Source organism: Myxine glutinosa, chromosome 7 (genome assembly GCF_964187855.1).
Source record: "Myxine glutinosa chromosome 7, kmMyxGlut1.1, whole genome shotgun sequence".
Taxonomy (NCBI): Eukaryota; Metazoa; Chordata; class Myxini; order Myxiniformes; family Myxinidae; genus Myxine; species Myxine glutinosa.
This window is the reverse complement of record NC_136267.1, coordinates 37934067-37955497: the sequence shown is the minus strand read 5'-3', so window position 1 is coordinate 37955497 and position 21431 is coordinate 37934067. Positions and strand designations below refer to the sequence as shown.

Here is a 21431-nt window from a genome sequence, read left to right as displayed (position 1 = left end):
CCAAACAAAACCACCCAGCACAACCGAACAAAACCACCCAGCACAACCGAACAAAACCACCCAGCACAACAGAACACAACCACCCAGCACAACAGAACACAACCACCCAGCACAACAGAACACAACCACCCAGCACAACCGAACACAACCACCCAGCACAAGCGAACAAATCCGCCCAGCAAAAGCGAACAAAACCACCCAGCACAAGCGAACAAAACCACCCAGCACAAGCGAACAAAACCACCCAGCACAACCAAAAAAACCACCCAGCACAACCGAACAAAACCACCCAGCACAAGCGAACACAACCACCCAGCACAACCGAACACAACCACCCAGCACAAGCGAACAAATCCGCCCAGCAAAAGCGAACAAAACCACCCAGCACAAGCGAACAAAACCACCCAGCACAACCAAAAAAACCACCCAGCACAACCGAACAAAACCACCCAGCACAAGCGAACAAAACCACCCAGCACAACCGAACAAAACCACCCAGCACAAGCGAACAAAACCACCCAGCACAACCAAACAAAACCACCCAACACAACCAAACAAAACCACCCAGCACAACCAAACAAAACCACCCAGCAAAACCAAGCAAAACCACCCAGCACAAGCGAACACAACCACCCAAAACAACCAAACAAAACCACCCAAAACAACCAAACAAAACCACCCAGCACAACCGAACAAATCCACCCAGCACAACCAAACAAAACCACACAGCACAAGCGAACACAACCACTCGCAAAAGCGAACCCAACCACCCACACAAGCGAACACAACCACCCAGCACAACCAAACAAAACCACCCAGCACAACCGAACAAAAACACCCAGCACAACCAAACAAAAACACCCAGCACAACCGAACAAAAACACCCAGCACAACCAAACAAAAACACCCAGCACAACCAAACAAAAACACCCAGCACAACCAAACAAAAACACCCAGCACAACCGAACAAAACCACCAGCACAACCAAACAAAACCACCCAGCACAACCACACAAAACTACCCAGCACAACCAAACAAAACCACCCAGCACAACCGAACAAAACCACCCAGCACAACCGAACAAAACCACCCAGCACAACCGAACAAAACCACCCAGCACAACAGAACACAACCACCTAGCACAACCGAACACAACCACTCAGCACAAGCGAACAAATCCGCCCAGCACAAGCGAACAAAACCACCCAGCACAAGCGAACAAAACCACCCAGCACAAGCGAACAAAACCACCCAGCACAAGCGAACAAAACCACCCAGCACAACCAAACAAAACCACCCAGCACCACCAAAAAAACCACCCAGCAAAACCAAACAAAACCACCCAGCACAACCAAACAAAACCACCCAGCACAACCAAGCAAAACCACCCAGCACAAGCGAACACAACCACCCAAAACAACCAAACAAAACCACCCAAAACAACCAAACAAAACCACCCAGCACAACCAAACAAAACCACCCAGCACAAGCGAACACAACCACTCGCACAAGCGAACCCAACCACCCGCACAAGCGAACACAACCACCCAGCACAACCAAACACAACCACCCAGCACAACCAAACAAAACCACCCAGCACAACCAAACAAAAACCACCCAAAACAACCAAACAAAACCACCCAGCACAATGGAACAAAACCACCCAGCACAACCGAACACAACCACCCAGCACAAGCGAACAAATCCGCCCTGCACAAGTGAACAAAACCAGCCAGCACAAGCAAACAAAACCACCCAGCACAAGCGAACAAAACCACCCAGCAGAACCAAAAAAACCACCCAGCACAACCAAACAAAACCACCCAGCACAAGCAAACAAAACCACCCAGCACAAGCAAACAAAACCACCCAGCACAACCGAACAAAACCACCCAGCACAACCGAACAAAACCACCCAGCACAAGCGAACAAAACCACCCAGCACAAGCGAACAAAACCACCCAGCACAAGCGAACAAAACCACCCAGCACAACCAAACAAAACCACCCAGCACAACCAAACAAAACCACCCAGCACAATCAAACAAAACCACCCAGCACAACCAAACAAAACCACCCAGCACAACAAAACAAAACCACCCAGCACAACCAAGCAAAACCACCCAGCACAAGCGAATACAACCACCCAAAACACCAAACAAAACCACCCAAAACAACCAAACAAAACCACCCAGCACAACCGAACAAATCCACCCAGCACAACCAAACAAAACCACCCAGCACAAGCGAACACAACCACTCGCACAAGCGAACCCAACCACCCGCACAAGCGAACACAACCACCCAGCACAACCAAACAAAACCACCCAGCACAACCAAACAAAACCACCCAGCACAACCAAACAAAACCACCCAGCACAACCAAACAAAACCACCCAGCACAAGCGAACCCAACCACTCACACAAGCGAACCCAACCACCCGCACAAGCGAATACAACCACCCAGCACAACCAAACAAAAACACCCAGCACAACCGAACAAAAACACCCAGCACAACCAAACAAAAACACCCAGCACAACCGAACAAAAACACCCAGCACAACCAAACAAAAACACCCAGCACAACCGAACACAACCACCCAGCACAAGCGAACAAAGCCACCCAGCACAAGCGAACACAACCACCCAGCACAAGTGAACAAACACACCCAGCACAAGCGAACAAAACCACCCAGCACAACCGAACAAAACCACCCAGCACAACCAAACAAAACCACCCAGCACAACCGAACAAAGCCACCCAGCACAACCGAACAAAACCACCCAGCACAACCGAACAAAACCACCCAGCACAACCGAACAAAACCACCCAGCACAACCGAACAAAACCACCCAGCACAACCGAACAAAACCACCCAGCACAACCGAACAAAACCACCCAGCACAACCGAACAAAACCACCCAGCACAACCGAACAAAACCACCCAGCACAACAGAACACAACCACCCAGCACAAGCGAACAAAGCCACCCAGCACAAGCGAACACAACCACCCAGCACAAGTGAACAAACACATCCAGCACAAGCGAACAAAACCACCCAGCACAAGCGAACAAAACCACCCAGCACAACCAAACAAAACCACGAGCACAACCGAACAAAACCACCCAGCACAACCAAACAAAACCACCCAGCACAACCGAACAAAACCACCCAGCACAACCGAACAAAACCACCCAGCACAACAGAACACAACCACCCAGCACAACAGAACACAACCTCCCAGCACAACAGAACACAACCACCCAGCACAACAGAACACAACCACCCAGCACAACCGAACACAACCACCCAGCACAAGCGAACAAATCCACCCAGCAAAAGCAAACAAAACCACCCAGCACAAGCGAACAAAACCACCCAGCACAAGCGAACAAAACCACCCAGCACAACCAAAAAAACCACCCAGCACAACCGAACAAAACCACCCAGCACAAGCGAACACAACCACCCAGCACAACCGAACACAACCACCCAGCACAAGCAAACAAATCCGCCCAGCAAAAGCGAACAAAACCACCCAGCACAAGCGAACACAACCACCCAAAACAACCAAACAAAACCACCCAAAACAACCAAACAAAACCACCCAGCACAACCGAACAAATCCACCCAGCACAACCAAACAAAACCACACAGCACAAGCGAACACAACCACTCGCACAAGCGAACCCAACCACCCACACAAGCGAACACAACCACCCAGCACAACCAAACAAAACCACCCAGCACAACCGAACAAAAACACCCAGCACAACCAAACAAAAACACCCAGCACAACCGAACAAAAACACCCAGCACAACCAAACAAAAACACCCAGCACAACCAAACAAAAACACCCAGCACAACCGAACAAAACCACCAGCACAACCGAACAAAACCACCCAGCACAACCGAACAAAACCACCCAGCACAACAGAACACAACCACCCAGCACAAGCGAACAAAGCCACCCAGCACAAGCGAACACAACCACCCAGCACAAGCGAACACAACCACCCAGCATAACCAAACAAAACCACCCAGCACAAACAAAAAAAAACCACCCAAAACAACCAAACAAAACCACCCAAAACAACCAAACAAAACCACCCAGCACAACCAAACAAAACCACCCAGCACAAGCGAACACAACCACTCGCACAAGCGAACCCAACCACCCGCACAAGCGAACACAACCACCCAGCATAACCAAACAAAACCACCCAGCACAAACAAAAGAAAACCACCCAAAACAACCAAACAAAACCACCCAGCACAACCAAACAAAACCACCCAGCACAATGGAACAAAACCACCCAGCACAACCAAACAAAACCACCCAGCACAACCAAACAAAACCACCCAGCACAAGCGAACACAACCACTCGCACAAGCGAACCTAACCACCCAGCACAACCAAACAAAAACACCCAGCACAACCGAACAAAAACACCCAGCACAACCAAACAAAAACACCCAGCACAACCAAACAAAAACACCCAGCACAAGCGAACACAACCACCCGCACAAGCGAACACAACCACCCGCACAAGCGAACACAACCACCCAGCACAACCAAACAAAAACACCCAGCACAACCGAACAAAAACACCCAGCACAACCGAACAAAAACACCCAGCACAACCGAACAAAAACACCCAGCACAACCAAACAAAAACACCCAGCACAACCGAACACAACCACCCAGCACAAGCGAACAAAGCCACCAGGCACAAGCGAACACAACCACCCAGCACAAGTGAAAAAACACACCCAGCACAAGCAAACAAAACCACCCAGCACAACCGAACAAAACCACCCAGCACAACCGAACAAAACCACCCAGCACAACCGAACAAAGCCACCCAGCACAACCGAACAAAACCACCCAGCACAACCGAACAAAACCACCCAGCACAACCGAACAAAACCACCCAGCACAACCGAACAAAACCACCCAGCACAAGCGAACAAAGCCACCCAGCACAAGCGAACAAAGCCACCCAGCACAAGCGAACACAACCACCCAGCACAAGTGAACAAACACACCCAGCACAAGCGAACAAAACCACCCAGCACAACCGAACAAAACCACCCAGCACAACCAAACAAAACCACCCAGCACAACCGAACAAAACCACCCAGCACAACTGAACAAAACCACCCAGCACAACCAAACAAAACCACCCAGCACAACCAAACAAAACCACCCAGCACAACCAAACAAAACCACCCAGCACAAGCGAACCCAACCACTCACACAAGCGAACCCAACCACCCGCACAAGCGAATACAACCACCCAGCACAACCAAACAAAAACACCCAGCACAACCGAACAAAAACACCCAGCACAACCAAACAAAAACACCCAGCACAACCGAACACAACCACCCAGCACAAGCGAACAAAGCCACCCAGCACAAGCGAACACAACCACCCAGCACAAGTGAACAAACACACCCAGCACAAGCGAACAAAACCACCCAGCACAACCGAACAAAACCACCCAGCACAACCAAACAAAACCACCCAGCACAACCGAACAAAGCCACCCAGCACAACCGAACAAAACCACCCAGCACAACCGAACAAAACCACCCAGCACAACCGAACAAAACCACCCAGCACAACCGAACAAAACCACCCAGCACAACCGAACAAAACCACCCAGCACAACCGAACAAAACCACCCAGCACAACCGAACAAAACCACCCAGCACAACCGAACAAAACCACCCAGCACAACAGAACACAACCACCCAGCACAAGCGAACAAAGCCACCCAGCACAAGCGAACACAACCACCCAGCACAAGTGAACAAACGCATCCAGCACAAGCGAACAAAACCACCCAGCACAAGCGAACAAAACCACCCAGCACAACCAAACAAAACCACGAGCACAACCGAACAAAACCACCCAGCACAACCAAACAAAACCACCCAGCACAACCGAACAAAACCACCCAGCACAACCGAACAAAACCACCCAGCACAACAGAACACAACCACCCAGCACAACAGAACACAACCACCCAGCACAACAGAACACAACCACCCAGCACAACCGAACACAACCACCCAGCACAAGCGAACAAATCCGCCCAGCAAAAGCGAACAAAACCACCCAGCACAAGCGAACAAAACCACCCAGCACAAGCGAACAAAACCACCCAGCACAACCAAAAAAACCACCCAGCACAACCGAACAAAACCACCCAGCACAAGCGAACACAACCACCCAGCACAACCGAACACAACCACCCAGCACAAGCGAACAAATCCGCCCAGCAAAAGCGAACAAAACCACCCAGCACAAGCGAACAAAACCACCCAGCACAACCAAAAAAACCACCCAGCACAACCGAACAAAACCACCCAGCACAAGCGAACAAAACCACCCAGCACAACCGAACAAAACCACCCAGCACAAGCGAACAAAACCACCCAGCACAACCAAACAAAACCACCCAACACAACCAAACAAAACCACCCAGCACAACCAAACAAAACCACCCAGCAAAACCAAGCAAAACCACCCAGCACAAGCGAACACAACCACCCAAAACAACCAAACAAAACCACCCAAAACAACCAAACAAAACCACCCAGCACAACCGAACAAATCCACCCAGCACAACCAAACAAAACCACACAGCACAAGCGAACACAACCACTCGCAAAAGCGAACCCAACCACCCACACAAGCGAACACAACCACCCAGCACAACCAAACAAAACCACCCAGCACAACCGAACAAAAACACCCAGCACAACCAAACAAAAACACCCAGCACAACCGAACAAAAACACCCAGCACAACCAAACAAAAACACCCAGCACAACCAAACAAAAACACCCAGCACAACCAAACAAAAACACCCAGCACAACCGAACAAAACCACCAGCACAACCAAACAAAACCACCCAGCACAACCACACAAAACTACCCAGCACAACCAAACAAAACCACCCAGCACAACCGAACAAAACCACCCAGCACAACCGAACAAAACCACCCAGCACAACCGAACAAAACCACCCAGCACAACAGAACACAACCACCTAGCACAACCGAACACAACCACTCAGCACAAGCGAACAAATCCGCCCAGCACAAGCGAACAAAACCACCCAGCACAAGCGAACAAAACCACCCAGCACAAGCGAACAAAACCACCCAGCACAAGCGAACAAAACCACCCAGCACAACCAAACAAAACCACCCAGCACCACCAAAAAAACCACCCAGCAAAACCAAACAAAACCACCCAGCACAACCAAACAAAACCACCCAGCACAACCAAGCAAAACCACCCAGCACAAGCGAACACAACCACCCAAAACAACCAAACAAAACCACCCAAAACAACCAAACAAAACCACCCAGCACAACCAAACAAAACCACCCAGCACAAGCGAACACAACCACTCGCACAAGCGAACCCAACCACCCGCACAAGCGAACACAACCACCCAGCACAACCAAACACAACCACCCAGCACAACCAAACAAAACCACCCAGCACAACCAAACAAAAACCACCCAAAACAACCAAACAAAACCACCCAGCACAATGGAACAAAACCACCCAGCACAACCGAACACAACCACCCAGCACAAGCGAACAAATCCGCCCTGCACAAGTGAACAAAACCACCCAGCACAAGCAAACAAAACCACCCAGCACAAGCGAACAAAACCACCCAGCAGAACCAAAAAAACCACCCAGCACAACCAAACAAAACCACCCAGCACAAGCAAACAAAACCACCCAGCACAAGCAAACAAAACCACCCAGCACAACCGAACAAAACCACCCAGCACAAGCGAACAAAACCACCCAGCACAAGCGAACAAAACCACCCAGCACAACCAAACAAAACCACCCAGCACAACCAAACAAAACCACCCAGCACAATCAAACAAAACCACCCAGCACAACCAAACAAAACCACCCAGCACAACAAAACAAAACCACCCAGCACAACCAAGCAAAACCACCCAGCACAAGCGAATACAACCACCCAAAACACCAAACAAAACCACCCAAAACAACCAAACAAAACCACCCAGCACAACCGAACAAATCCACCCAGCACAACCAAACAAAACCACCCAGCACAAGCGAACACAACCACTCGCACAAGCGAACCCAACCACCCGCACAAGCGAACACAACCACCCAGCACAACCAAACAAAACCACCCAGCACAACCAAACAAAACCACCCAGCACAACCAAACAAAACCACCCAGCACAACCAAACAAAACCACCCAGCACAAGCGAACCCAACCACTCACACAAGCGAACCCAACCACCCGCACAAGCGAATACAACCACCCAGCACAACCAAACAAAAACACCCAGCACAACCGAACAAAAACACCCAGCACAACCAAACAAAAACACCCAGCACAACCGAACAAAAACACCCAGCACAACCAAACAAAAACACCCAGCACAACCGAACACAACCACCCAGCACAAGCGAACAAAGCCACCCAGCACAAGCGAACACAACCACCCAGCACAAGTGAACAAACACACCCAGCACAAGCGAACAAAACCACCCAGCACAACCGAACAAAACCACCCAGCACAACCTAACAAAACCACCCAGCACAACCGAACAAAGCCACCCAGCACAACCGAACAAAACCACCCAGCACAACCGAACAAAACCACCCAGCACAACCGAACAAAACCACCCAGCACAACCGAACAAAACCACCCAGCACAACCGAACAAAACCACCCAGCACAACCGAACAAAACCACCCAGCACAACCGAACAAAACCACCCAGCACAACAGAACACAACCACCCAGCACAAGCGAACAAAGCCACCCAGCACAAGCGAACACAACCACCCAGCACAAGTGAACAAACACATCCAGCACAAGCGAACAAAACCACCCAGCACAAGCGAACAAAACCACCCAGCACAACCAAACAAAACCACGAGCACAACCGAACAAAACCACCCAGCACAACCAAACAAAACCACCCAGCACAACCGAACAAAACCACCCAGCACAACCGAACAAAACCACCCAGCACAACAGAACACAACCACCCAGCACAACAGAACACAACCACCCAGCACAACAGAACACAACCACCCAGCACAACAGAACACAACCACCCAGCACAACCGAACACAACCACCCAGCACAAGCGAACAAATCCACCCAGCAAAAGCAAACAAAACCACCCAGCACAAGCGAACAAAACCACCCAGCACAAGCGAACAAAACCACCCAGCACAACCAAAAAAACCACCCAGCACAACCGAACAAAACCACCCAGCACAAGCGAACACAACCACCCAGCACAACCGAACACAACCACCCAGCACAAGCGAACAAATCCGCCCAGCAAAAGCGAACAAAACCACCCAGCACAAGCGAACACAACCACCCAAAACAACCAAACAAAACCACCCAAAACAACCAAACAAAACCACCCAGCACAACCGAACAAATCCACCCAGCACAACCGAACAAATCCACCCAGCACAACCAAACAAAACCACACAGCACAAGCGAACACAACCACTCGCACAAGCGAACCCAACCACCCACACAAGCGAACACAACCACCCAGCACAACCAAACAAAACCACCCAGCACAACCGAACAAAAACACCCAGCACAACCAAACAAAAACACCCAGCACAACCGAACAAAAACACCCAGCACAACCAAACAAAAACACCCAGCACAACCAAACAAAAACACCCAGCACAACCGAACAAAACCACCAGCACAACCAAACAAAACCACCCAGCACAACCACACAAAACTACCCAGCACAACCAAACAAAACCACCCAGCACAACCGAACAAAACCACCCAGCACAACCGAACAAAACCACCCAGCACAACCGAACAAAACCACCCAGCACAACAGAACACAACCACCTAGCACAATCGAACACAACCACTCAGCACAAGCGAACAAATCCGCCCAGCACAAGCGAACAAAACCACCCAGCACAAGCGAACAAAACCACCCAGCACAAGCGAACAAAACCACCCAGCACAAGCGAACAAAACCACCCAGCACAACCAAACAAAACCACCCAGCACCACCAAAAAAACCACCCAGCACAACCAAACAAAACCACCCAGCGCAACCAAACAAAACCACCCAGCACAACCAAGCAAAACCACCCAGCACAAGCGAACACAACCACCCAAAACAACCAAACAAAACCACCCAAAACAACCAAACAAAACCACCCAGCACAACCAAACAAAACCACCCAGCACAAGCGAACACAACCACTCGCACAAGCGAACCCAACCACCCGCACAAGCGAACACAACCACCCAGCACAACCAAACACAACCACCCAGCACAACCAAACAAAACCACCCAGCACAACCAAACAAAAACCACCCAAAACAACCAAACAAAACCACCCAGCACAATGGAACAAAACCACCCAGCACAACCAAACAAAACCACCCAGCACAACCAAACAAAACCACCCAGCACAACCAAACAAAACCACCCAGCACAAGCGAACACAACCACTCACACAAGCGAACCCAACCACCCAGCACAACCAAACAAAAACACCCAGCACAACCGAACAAAAACACCCAGCACAACCAAACAAAAACACCCAGCACAAGCGAACACAACCACTCGCACAAGCGAACACAACCACCCAGCACAACCAAACAAAAACCCCCAGCACAACCGAACAAAAACACCCAGCACAACCATACAAAAACACCCAGCACAACCGAACAAAAACACCCAGCACAACCAAACAAAAACACCCAGCACAACCGAACACAACCACCCAGCACAACCAAACAAAACCACCCAGCACAACCGAACAAAGCCACCCAGCACAACCGAACAAAACCACTCAGCACAACCGAACAAAACCACTCAGCACAACCGAACAAAACCACCCAGCACAACAGAACACAACCACCCAGCACAAGCGAACAAAGCCACCCAGCACAAGCGAACACAACCACCCAGCACAAGTGAACAAACACACCCAGCACAAGCGAACAAAACCACCCAGCACAACCGAACAAAACCACCCAGCACAACCGAACAAAACCACCCAGCACAAGCAAACAAAACCACCCAGCACAAGCAAACAAAACCACCCAGCACAACCGAACAAAACCACCCAGCACAACCGAACAAAACCACCCAGCACAAGCGAACAAAACCACCCAGCACAAGCGAACAAAACCACCCAGCACAACCGAGCAAAACCACCCAGCACAACCAAACAAAACCACCCAGCACAACCGAGCAAAACCACCCAGCACAACCGAACAAAACCACCCAGCACAACAGAACACAACCACCCAGCACAACCGAACACAACCGCCCAGCACAACCGAACACATCCGCCCAGCACAAGCGAACAAATCCGCCCAGCACAAGCGAACAAAACCACCCAGCACAAGCGAACAAAACCACCCAGCACAAGCGAACAAAACCACCCAGCACAACCAAAAAAACCACCCAGCACAACCAAACAAAACCACCCAGCACAAGCAAACAAAACCACCCAGCACAAGCGAACAAAACCACCCAGCACAAGCGAACAAAACCACCCAGCACAACCAAACAAAACCACCCAGCACAACCAAACAAAACCACCCAGCACAACCAAACAAAACCACCCAGCACAACCGAACAAAACAACCCAGCACAACAAAACAAAACAACCCAGCACAACAAAACAAAACCACCCAGCACAACCAAACAAAACCACCCAGCACAACCAAGCAAAACCACCCAGCACAAGCGAACACAACCACCCAAAACAACCAAACAAAACCACCCAAAACAACCAAACAAAACCACCCAGCACAACCGAACAAATCCACCCAGCACAACCAAACAAAACCACCCAGCACAAGCGAACACAACCACTCGCACAAGCGAACCCAACCACCTGCACAAGCGAACACAACCACCCAGCACAACCAAACAAAACCACACAAAACCGCCCAGCACAACCAAACAAAACCACCCAGCACAAGCGAACCCAACCACCCACACAAGCGAACACAACCACCCAGCACAACCAAACAAAAACACCCAGCACAACCGAACAAAAACACCCAGCACAACCAAACAAAAACACCCAGCACAACCGAACAAAAACACCCAGCACAACCAAACAAAAACACCCAGCACAACCGAACACAACCACCCAGCACAAGCGAACAAAGCCACCCAGCACAAGCGAACACAACCACCCAGCACAAGTGAACAAACACACCCAGCACAAGCGAACAAAACCACCCAGCACAACCGAACAAAACCACCCAGCACAACCAAACAAAACCACCCAGCACAACCAAACAAAACCACCCAGCACAACCGAACAAAATCACCCAGCACAACCAAACAAAACCACCCAGTACAAGACAACAAAACCACCCAACACAAGTGAACAAACCCACCCAGCACAACCAGACAAAACCACCCAACACAACCACACAAGACCACTCTAAGTAGAGTGGAATTGAGAGTGAGATCAAGGGGAGGAGAAAGACACATGAGGGTGAACAAGCCACGCACGAGCTGAATGAAACACAGTAAGAAGAGGAGGAGAGCTGAATGAAACACAGCAAGAAGAGGAAAGGAAAGTGGGATTGAAAAAGAAAAGCAGCAAATCGACTCACATTCAAAAAAGGAAAATAGGCGAGGAAGAGGAGGCGGGGCGGGGGGGGGGGGGGGGGAGTCACAATAACCTGGAAAAAGGGAATGCTTGGGAATGGGGTAATTTGAGGTACCTATCTTGAAGTAGTTAAATTAGTTACTGCCCGTTACAGTGGTGGCAAAAGCATTGCATCAAGGCAAGGTGTGTAAATAAACTGGGGGAGAGAGACGAGTTTCTTCAGATTAAACAGGCACAAACTGCAACAGTTCATTTAAACATGAAGTCAACTTGTATCGCCAATAAACCCGATAACGAGGAACAAAAAGGAAAATCATGGTAAAGTAATTCTACAATGACAAAGATCCACGAACTGTCAGAACTTTTATTATCCTCACAGTTGGTATTAAATGGCAGCGCAATGAGTTAGGTTTTCCAATACGCAAGGGAAGACCAGAAAAAAAATGCAAGACTGTGCAACCGCACGAATGTGGAACTTTCAAAATTATGGTTTTGTGGCGGTAGTGGTTGCTCAGTTCTTTCCATTAAACTATATGATGAATAGCTTCTTCTTTTTATCCGTTCACTTCCCATCGAATATTGGCAGGACTCAAACTCAAGTTGGAAGTAATATTTGTTTAAATCGAGAAACGCTCAAGCGACACCCAATGGGTCTCCATCATCCAATGGGTCTCCATCATCCAATGGGTCTCCATCATCCAATGGGTCTCCATCATCCAATGGGTCTCCATCATCCAATGGGTCTCCATCATCCAATGGGTCTCCATCATCAAATGGGTCTCCATCATCAAATGGGTCTCCATCATCAAATGGGTCTCCATCATCCAATGGGTCTCCATCATCCAATGGGTCTGCATCATCCAATGGGTCTGCATCATCCAATGGGTCTCCATCATCCAATGGGTCTCCATCACCCAATGGGTCTGCATCATCCAATGGGTCTGCATCATCCAATGGGTCTCCATCATCCAATGGGTCTCCATCATCCAATGGGTCTCCATCATCCAATGGGTCTCCATCATCCAATGGGTCTCCATCATCCAATGGGTCTCCATCATCCAATGGGTCTGCATCATCCAATGGGTCTCCATCACCCAATGGGTCTCCATCACCCAATGGGTCTGCATCATCCAATGGGTCTGCATCATCCAATGGGTCTCCATCACCCAATGGGTCTGCATCATCCAATGGGTCTGCATCACCCAATGGGTCTCCATCATTCTTGTGTCAGGCCTGGTGTTGGCTTAACAGTTAATACGGTTAGCATAAGATCTTAAGGTCTTGAGTTAGAGCCCCTGTCTTACTATTAAATAGCACCGGGTGGGTTGATTCGGCTTGTCATCCTTCCGAGGTTGGAAATACGAGTACCAGCTTACAGGTAACAGTGGGCACTGCATCAATGTTTATTGTGCCGAGTCGACCCCACAGCTGAAGCCGCAAGTCCACCACGGCCCAACAGTCACCTTGAGCGGACTTCATTTCAAAGTTTGAGTCATTATCGATTACTATAAGGACTACCAACCACTCACTTGATCTCGTTTTGTCCACCAGCCTTCCTTGCCAGTTGCATCAGCTCTTTCCCATAACGTTCCTCAAGCACCGCCCTGCAGGCACGACCAGTGTCCATGAGCCTAGTCTCACAGGAATTGCAATTGCGACGATCCACTAGAAAGAACACCTGCATTTGGTGCACTCACCTCTGTTTGACGAGATCCTCCAGATCCTTACTGGTCTTGCGTCCATCGGACAGTCTTTGGATTAGAATATCGTATCCGGAGGTGCTGGTAAAGTCTCCACTCTATAATAACGGTGTGCAAGAGAGATACATGTGACTTAGTGTAATCAGGGGGAAGCGGCAAGTGGAGCAACAACCATCAAAAACATGAAAGACATGCAGTACTCAGGTATATCAATCTTCTGATGCAAAAGGTATCAATAATGAGAGCGAGTCTGTTTGTTTGTTTGTACATTTCCAAACATCTGGCCAACTTTCCCCGTCCACCATTATTATCACACGAAAGTCAAAGTCCCAATAAAAACTCTCAATTCTTAATCAAATTGGCCTGGCGTTTTGACTGATCAACCATCATAGGTATTCGGGCATCCCCTTTGGTTGGAAGAGGGGCGGAGCTTGGCTTGCAGATCCACCCTTATGCATTTGCATGGCATTCAAATATTTATTTTCATTATGCAGAATGGAAAGTCAATTCGTATACAGTCAAGGTTCCAGTCTCCACGGGGCATAGGTACACACGAGAGAGATAGGTGCATACCAGAAGTTTGGTACGATTTCACAAAAGTTTGAGGGAGTCGTTCAATGACAACACAAGACAAGACAGACCTGCATACATTGTCCAAGACAAAAGACATACAGATATATACGTACATATATTATGAATTATGACCGTAGCACGTGATTTCCAAGGGAGAACAATCGTTACGACAGATATTTTATCACCAGCAGTCACATCACATGGACACGTCTTTTATCCGGAAAAATTCAAGAGCACGTTTGATACCATCACCAGACAAGAAGGAACCTGAGTTACGCACCCAGAATGCGTCCTTGAACCGGTTCGAGTCGGACATGGCTGCTGCCAACTTGCTCGGTGCGTTCACGGCTCCGCAACACGTATCGTATCCCTCGCTTCACGGCGCGGCCTCCGCAGCCTTGTGATTACGTCATCAAGAGCTCAACCCAAACGTCATTCAAACGAACTTCTTCTTCTTTATTTATACTGACCGATCGACATCGACGAGACCCGATTCTCATTTCATTTTCGGTTAAAATGTGTTTTTTTCCTTCAATCACATTGCCGTCAATTCTTCTTTTGAAGGTTTTAGTGTTTATCGGGAATTAAGCGTCTGATTGCGTAATACAACTAACTGTACGGTATCGATACTTTGGACCGTCCTTCGGACCTCTTCTCTTCCCTCGGAGCTCCTTTCAAATACAAGACCGGATTCGCTTTTGCAACGAACTAAAAGATTCCGAATAAACCTAAAGGGTTAACTCAATGTGGCAAAATAAACAACAAACCACCGATTAAAAGTTTGTTTGTATTAACGAAGCACACGGACGTGTACACGCAGGTTTAAAATGACTCGTTGTCCTTCGCCAGGTGCATGAAAGGGGGTTGTTCAAAGACAATTGTCGAGATACAAAGATAACTTTTTTTTACAATCAACTGAAACCAGCTTCATGTCGGCAAATTGATACAATCACAGACCGCGGTCGCTTTCATACACGTGCTTCCTTCCGGAATTTGAACGTGGGTGGTGGAAGGGAATAAACAAGGAGGAGAATACACAAGGAAGGAACACCTTTGGGGGAGGGCACAACATAGGAGGGGATCTTGGGAGTAGGGGCGGAAACAAGAAATAAGGAGCACTTTAGGGGAGGAAAGAGGGAAAAAACAAGGAAATAGCACTTTGGGGAGGACAGAACGAAGAAGGAGGGGTGGATCTTGGGTGGAGGGATAGAGCAGAAAAATAGAAAGAGGGGAGGGTTAGGAGGGATTGCAGCACATGTAAAGGATTACATGCACATGCATGTTTCAGTACATGTGAAGGATTACATATACATGCATGTTTTAGCACATGTGAAGGATTACATATACATGCATGTTTTAGCACATGTGAAGGATTATATATACATACATGTTTCGGCACACGTGAAGAATTACACACATGCATGTTTCAGCATGTGTTCAGGATTACATTCCCATGCATGTTTCAGCACATGTGAAGGATTACATATACATACATGTTTCAACATATATTAAGGATTACACACATGCATGTTTCAGCACAAATGAAGAATTACACACATGCATGTTTCAGCACATGTTCAGGATTACATTCCCATGCATGTTTCAGCACATGTGAATGATTACATATACATGCATGTTTCAACACGTTAAGGATTACACACATGCATGTTTCAGCACACGTGAAGAATTACACACACGTTTCAGCACGTGTTCAGGATTACATTCACATGCATGTTTCAGCACTTGTGAAGGATTGCATATACATGGATGTTTCAACACATGTTAAGGATTACACACCTGCATGTTTCAGCACGTGTGAAGGATTACATATACAGTCACGTGAAAAAGTAAGTACACCCCATGTAAAGTTTTGACTTTTTCAACATATTTCAACATACAGCTATTTGATCTTCATTTCAACATTATTGATAGATAAAGGTGATATAATATAACAAATATCATGAAACATTTACATTTTGTAGTCCATTGTATAATTTAAATAAACATAAATGCAAATTTCCCATGTGGAAAAAGTAAGTACACCCCTACATTTATCACTACTTCAAATACCTAAAATTAGAATCAGGTGCACCAGCTCAGGTGCAAATGATTAGAACATCGTTAACGAGGATCTTGGAGGAACCTGTCTTATTTAAACCGCAGACATTTAGTTTGGTTTGCCCTTTGTTGTTGAAGTGTGTGGCATCACCATGCCTAAATCAAAACAGATCTCTGAGGCCTTCAGAAAGAAGGTTATAGATGCCTACGAGTCTGGGAAGGGATTTAAAAAGATCTCCAAACAATTTGAAATCAATCATTCGACTGTCCGGACGATCATCTACAAGTGGAGAAGATTCCAAACAACTGCCAACTTGTTCAGGCCAGTCCGCCCCAGCAAGTTCAGCCCGAGAGCAGACCGCAAGATGCTGAAGGAAGTCTCTAAGAACCCCAGAATGTCATCACGGGACCTACAGGTAGCTCTTGCCACTGTTGATGTCAAAGTGCACGAGTCTACCATTAGAAAGAGGCTGCACAAATTTGATCTACATGGGAGGTGTGCCAGGAGGAAACCTTTGCTGTCCAGAAAGAACATCAGGGCAAGACTAAAGTTTGCCAATGAACACCTCGGCAAAGACCAGCACTTCTGGAACAATGTGCTCTGGACAGATGAGTCAAAGGTAGAGCTATTTGGCCACAGTACCAGAAGACATGTTTGGTGAAAACCAAAGACAGCATTTGACCACAAAAACCTGAAACCAACTGTAAAGCATGGTGGTGGAAATATTATGGTTTGGGGCAGCTTTGCTGCATCAGGGCCTGGGCAGCTCACCATCATAGAATCCACGATGAATTCTTCATTGTACCAGAGGGTGCTTGAGGATAATGTGAGGCCATCTGTCGGAAAGTTGAAGCTCAACCGAAGGTGGACCTTGCAACATGACAATGACCCTAAACATACCAGTAAATCCACCAAGGAATGGCTGAAAAGAAAGAAATGGAGGGTTCTGGAATGGCCAAGTCAAAGCCCAGATCTAAATCCCATCAAGATGTTGTGGGGGGATTTGAAACGAGCCGTGCATGCAAGAACCCCCTCAAACATCGCACAGCTGAAATAATTCTGCATGGAGGAGTGGGCAAAAATTTCTCCCAGTCAATGTCAGAGACTGGTAGACAGTTATAAGAAACGCCGACTTGAGTTTGTTTCTGCCAAAGAAACAACCTCAAGAATAAGAAGTTGTTAGGGTTAGGTGGTATCTATATATACATACCACCTATTAGAGCCAAGGGTGGACTTACTTTTTCCACATGCGAAATTTGCATTTATGTTTATTTAAATTATACAATGGACTACAAAATGTAAATGTTTCATGATATTTGTTATATTATATCACCTTTATCTATCAATATTGTTGAAATGAAGATCAAATAGCTGTATGTTGAAATATGTTGAAAAAGTCAAAACCTTACATGGGGGTTTTTTTTTTTTTTTTTTTTTTTGTATACAAGATCGAGGCTCGTGAAAGAGCGAACATTAATCACACAGAAAGACAAACAGACACACAAAACAAATAACATCGGGAGCGGTAGACAAGATGGGGAGAGAGGGGGAAGGACACAAACACAACATTTGAGAGCAGGGACCGAGAGACATGGAGACATCGAGAGAACTGTGGGAGGGAGAGGGCTTTGGGGGGGAGGCATGGGAAGGGGGGGGGGGGGGTGGGAGAGGTATAAAACATATGGACACTGCCAAGACTTCCAGGAAAGAAGTTGGAATTTCAAACAAGGTGGATCTGGGGTGAATTCGTGGGGGTAGAAAAGATCAAGGTTTTGGATGGGGGAAGATAAGAGATGGTGGTGAACAGCTGTTTTGAAGACCTGGAGGGAGGAGTGTGATTGAAGTGAGTGTGGGAGTTTGTTCCAGAGGCGGAAGAAAAGAGGAATGAAAGAGTGAAGGTGAGCAGAGAGCCGAGATTTCGGCAGTTTAACCATCAGAGGGTGGCTGGCAGATCTTGTGCGACCTGTAGGAATATTTGGGGGACAGAGCACAGAGAGAGCTGGGGGAGCAAGGCCGGAGAGGAGTCGGTAGAAGACAGAAAGACCACCTACCTGCCTGCGGTGAGTGAGTGAAAGGCCCTCAGAGATAGCTTCATCGCGGGAGATTCCAATGATTCTGAAAGCTTTGGATTCAACAGCGTGAAGCCGAGCCAGGTGTGAGGCAGGAGCACCAGCCCATAGGGGAGAACAGTATTCCATTGAGCTGCGGATGAAAGCCTTGTATGTGGTGAGGAGCTCAGGTGTGCCTAGGAAGGACTTCGCACGACGGAGGATGCCCAGTCGGCGACTGGCTTTGGAGGCCAGCTTGGAAATGTGGTTTTCCCAAGAAAGATCATGGCAGATGGTGAGACCCAAAAGCTTGAGCGACAGAACTTCTTGGAGAGGATTGTTGAGAAAGTAGATGGGAGGGTTGTCCAGTCGATCTTTTCGGAGAGACATAGTAAGAGTGTGAGATTTGTCAGGATTGAAAGACATGTTCCACATGTTTGACCAGTCTGTGATTTTGTCCAGGTCTTCAGAGAGTGAGGAGGCTGCAGACTGCCGATCTGAGGGAAGAGGAATGGAGCGGCAGAGAGTGGAGTCATCAGCAAAGAGATACAGAGGATTTTCCAGAGAGTCGGAGAGATCATTGATAAAGACCAGAAAAAGCACAGGGCCCAGCACACTGCCTTGGGGAACTCCAGCCTGAACGGGAAGGGTAGATGAGAGAAATCCATTCAGGGCCACACGTTGACTACGACCAGAGAGGAAGTCCGCAAGCCATGCATGGAGATTTCCATGGATACCATAGGAGGAGAGTTTGGTGAGCAGAGCTGGGTGCCAGACCGTATCGAAGGCACGTGATATGTCAAGGGAGCCAGCTCTGATTTCCTGTTTGGCATTGAGGACCTCCATCCATTGTTGAGACAGCAGAAGCAGCATGTCCAGAGTAGAGTGACCTGGTCTGAAATCAAATTGATGATCAGAGATCAAGCCATTGGAGAAGAGGAAAGATTTCATATCCGAAGCAATGATGGATTCCATGACTTTGCTGATAATTGGGAGCAGGCTGATTGGTCTGTAGTTGCAAGGATCTGTTTTTGCACCTTTTTTGTGTAAAGCGGTAATGTTTGCTGATTTCCAGGATGCTGGCAGATGACCTTGAGCAAAGGATAGGGTGAAAAGAACAGAGAGAGGGTGAGATAGAGCGGCAGAGCAGGATTTTAGGACCCGTGGGCTGATGCCATCTGGTCCAGTTGCAGAATCAGAGTCGAGGTTTGACAAAAACTCCTCCACCTTGTCAGGAGAGAAGGTCACAGAGTCCAGGAGCAGTTTGGTTCGACTGGGAAAGGTGGGAACAGAGAGAGATGGGTTTGGGACTAAGGATTTTGAGGCAAACACAGAGTTGAGGCATTCGGCTTTGTCACGTGCGATGTCAACTGTGTGGCCATTTGAGGTAAGGGAGGGGATGGAGGGGGAACAAACACCAGAAACGGATTTGACCAGACGCCACCAGGATTTGGAGGAAGGAGACAGGTTTGAGAGTTCATTCTTGAGTGAGGAGAGATAGTGCTTCCTGGCACTCCTGAGGGTAGACACACACTTGTTCCGAGCTTGGTGGAAGGAACTGAGCTTTCCTTCAGTTGGATTAGCCTTCCAAGAGGCAAAGGCAAGTTGTTTCAGGGCAACTGCCTCACCACAAGATTCAGTGTACCATGGACGGGAGGAAGGGTAAGACAACTGAAGGCGAGATGGGATAAATCTGTGCATGAGAGAGATCAGTTTGCTTTGGAAGAATTCCCAGGAAGAATTGATGTCAGAGGCAGTGGAGATGGGAGACCAATCCAGACGATTGATGGCTGCTTGAAGACCGTCCCAGTCGGCCTGAGTGAAATGCCAGACTCGTCGACGCTGAGGAGGCTCTCTGAGAATGGCCAGAGAGATGTCCACTTTGACAAGCACATGATCAGAAGAACCGATTGGAGCAGAAGAAGAGCAGCAGACATTAGCAGGGAAGTTAGTCATAACAAAGTCTAGAAGAGAAGATACTCCATTGGCTGAGATCCGGGTCGGGAAATTGACAGATTGTGTCAATCCCAGTGAGTCACAGAAGTCCTTTGCGAGGTGCCATGACTGGTGAGAGAGGAACCCACACCCAACCAGGTGGCATGATGACAATTGAAGTCACCACATATGAGGAAGAGAGAGTTGGGATGAGTGGATAGAAGTTGGTCCATGTTGTCAGACAGTGAAATGTAGATGGAGTCATCACTGTTTGGGGGACGGTACACAACACATATGAACAAAAGGTGGGAGCGGAGAGGAAGCCGTAGCCAGAGGTACTCCTGGGGGTGAGGAGGAGAGAGGGCAGTGCAAGGAGAGTGAGGAAGAGAGTTTGTGATAAAGATAGCCACCCCACCACCAGGCCGAGGCTCAGGT

General features: G+C 48.3%; 1 protein-coding gene across 1 annotated transcript in view; it reads right to left on the bottom strand.

The window, feature by feature from the left end:
• LOC137431134 (proline-serine-threonine phosphatase-interacting protein 1) overlaps positions 1–15955 on the bottom strand; it is a 160012-nt gene extending 144057 nt beyond the window's left edge. The window contains exons 1-3 of the mRNA XM_068122112.2: positions 15235–15955; positions 14379–14479; positions 14211–14285 (exon numbers count right to left, since the gene is read on the bottom strand). Of these exons, the coding sequence (XP_067978213.2) occupies positions 14211–14285; positions 14379–14479; positions 15235–15270 (212 nt within the window). The 5' untranslated portion in view covers positions 15271–15955. The remainder of the gene's footprint in view (positions 1–14210; positions 14286–14378; positions 14480–15234) is intronic.
• Positions 15956–21431: the final 5476 nt, after the last annotated feature.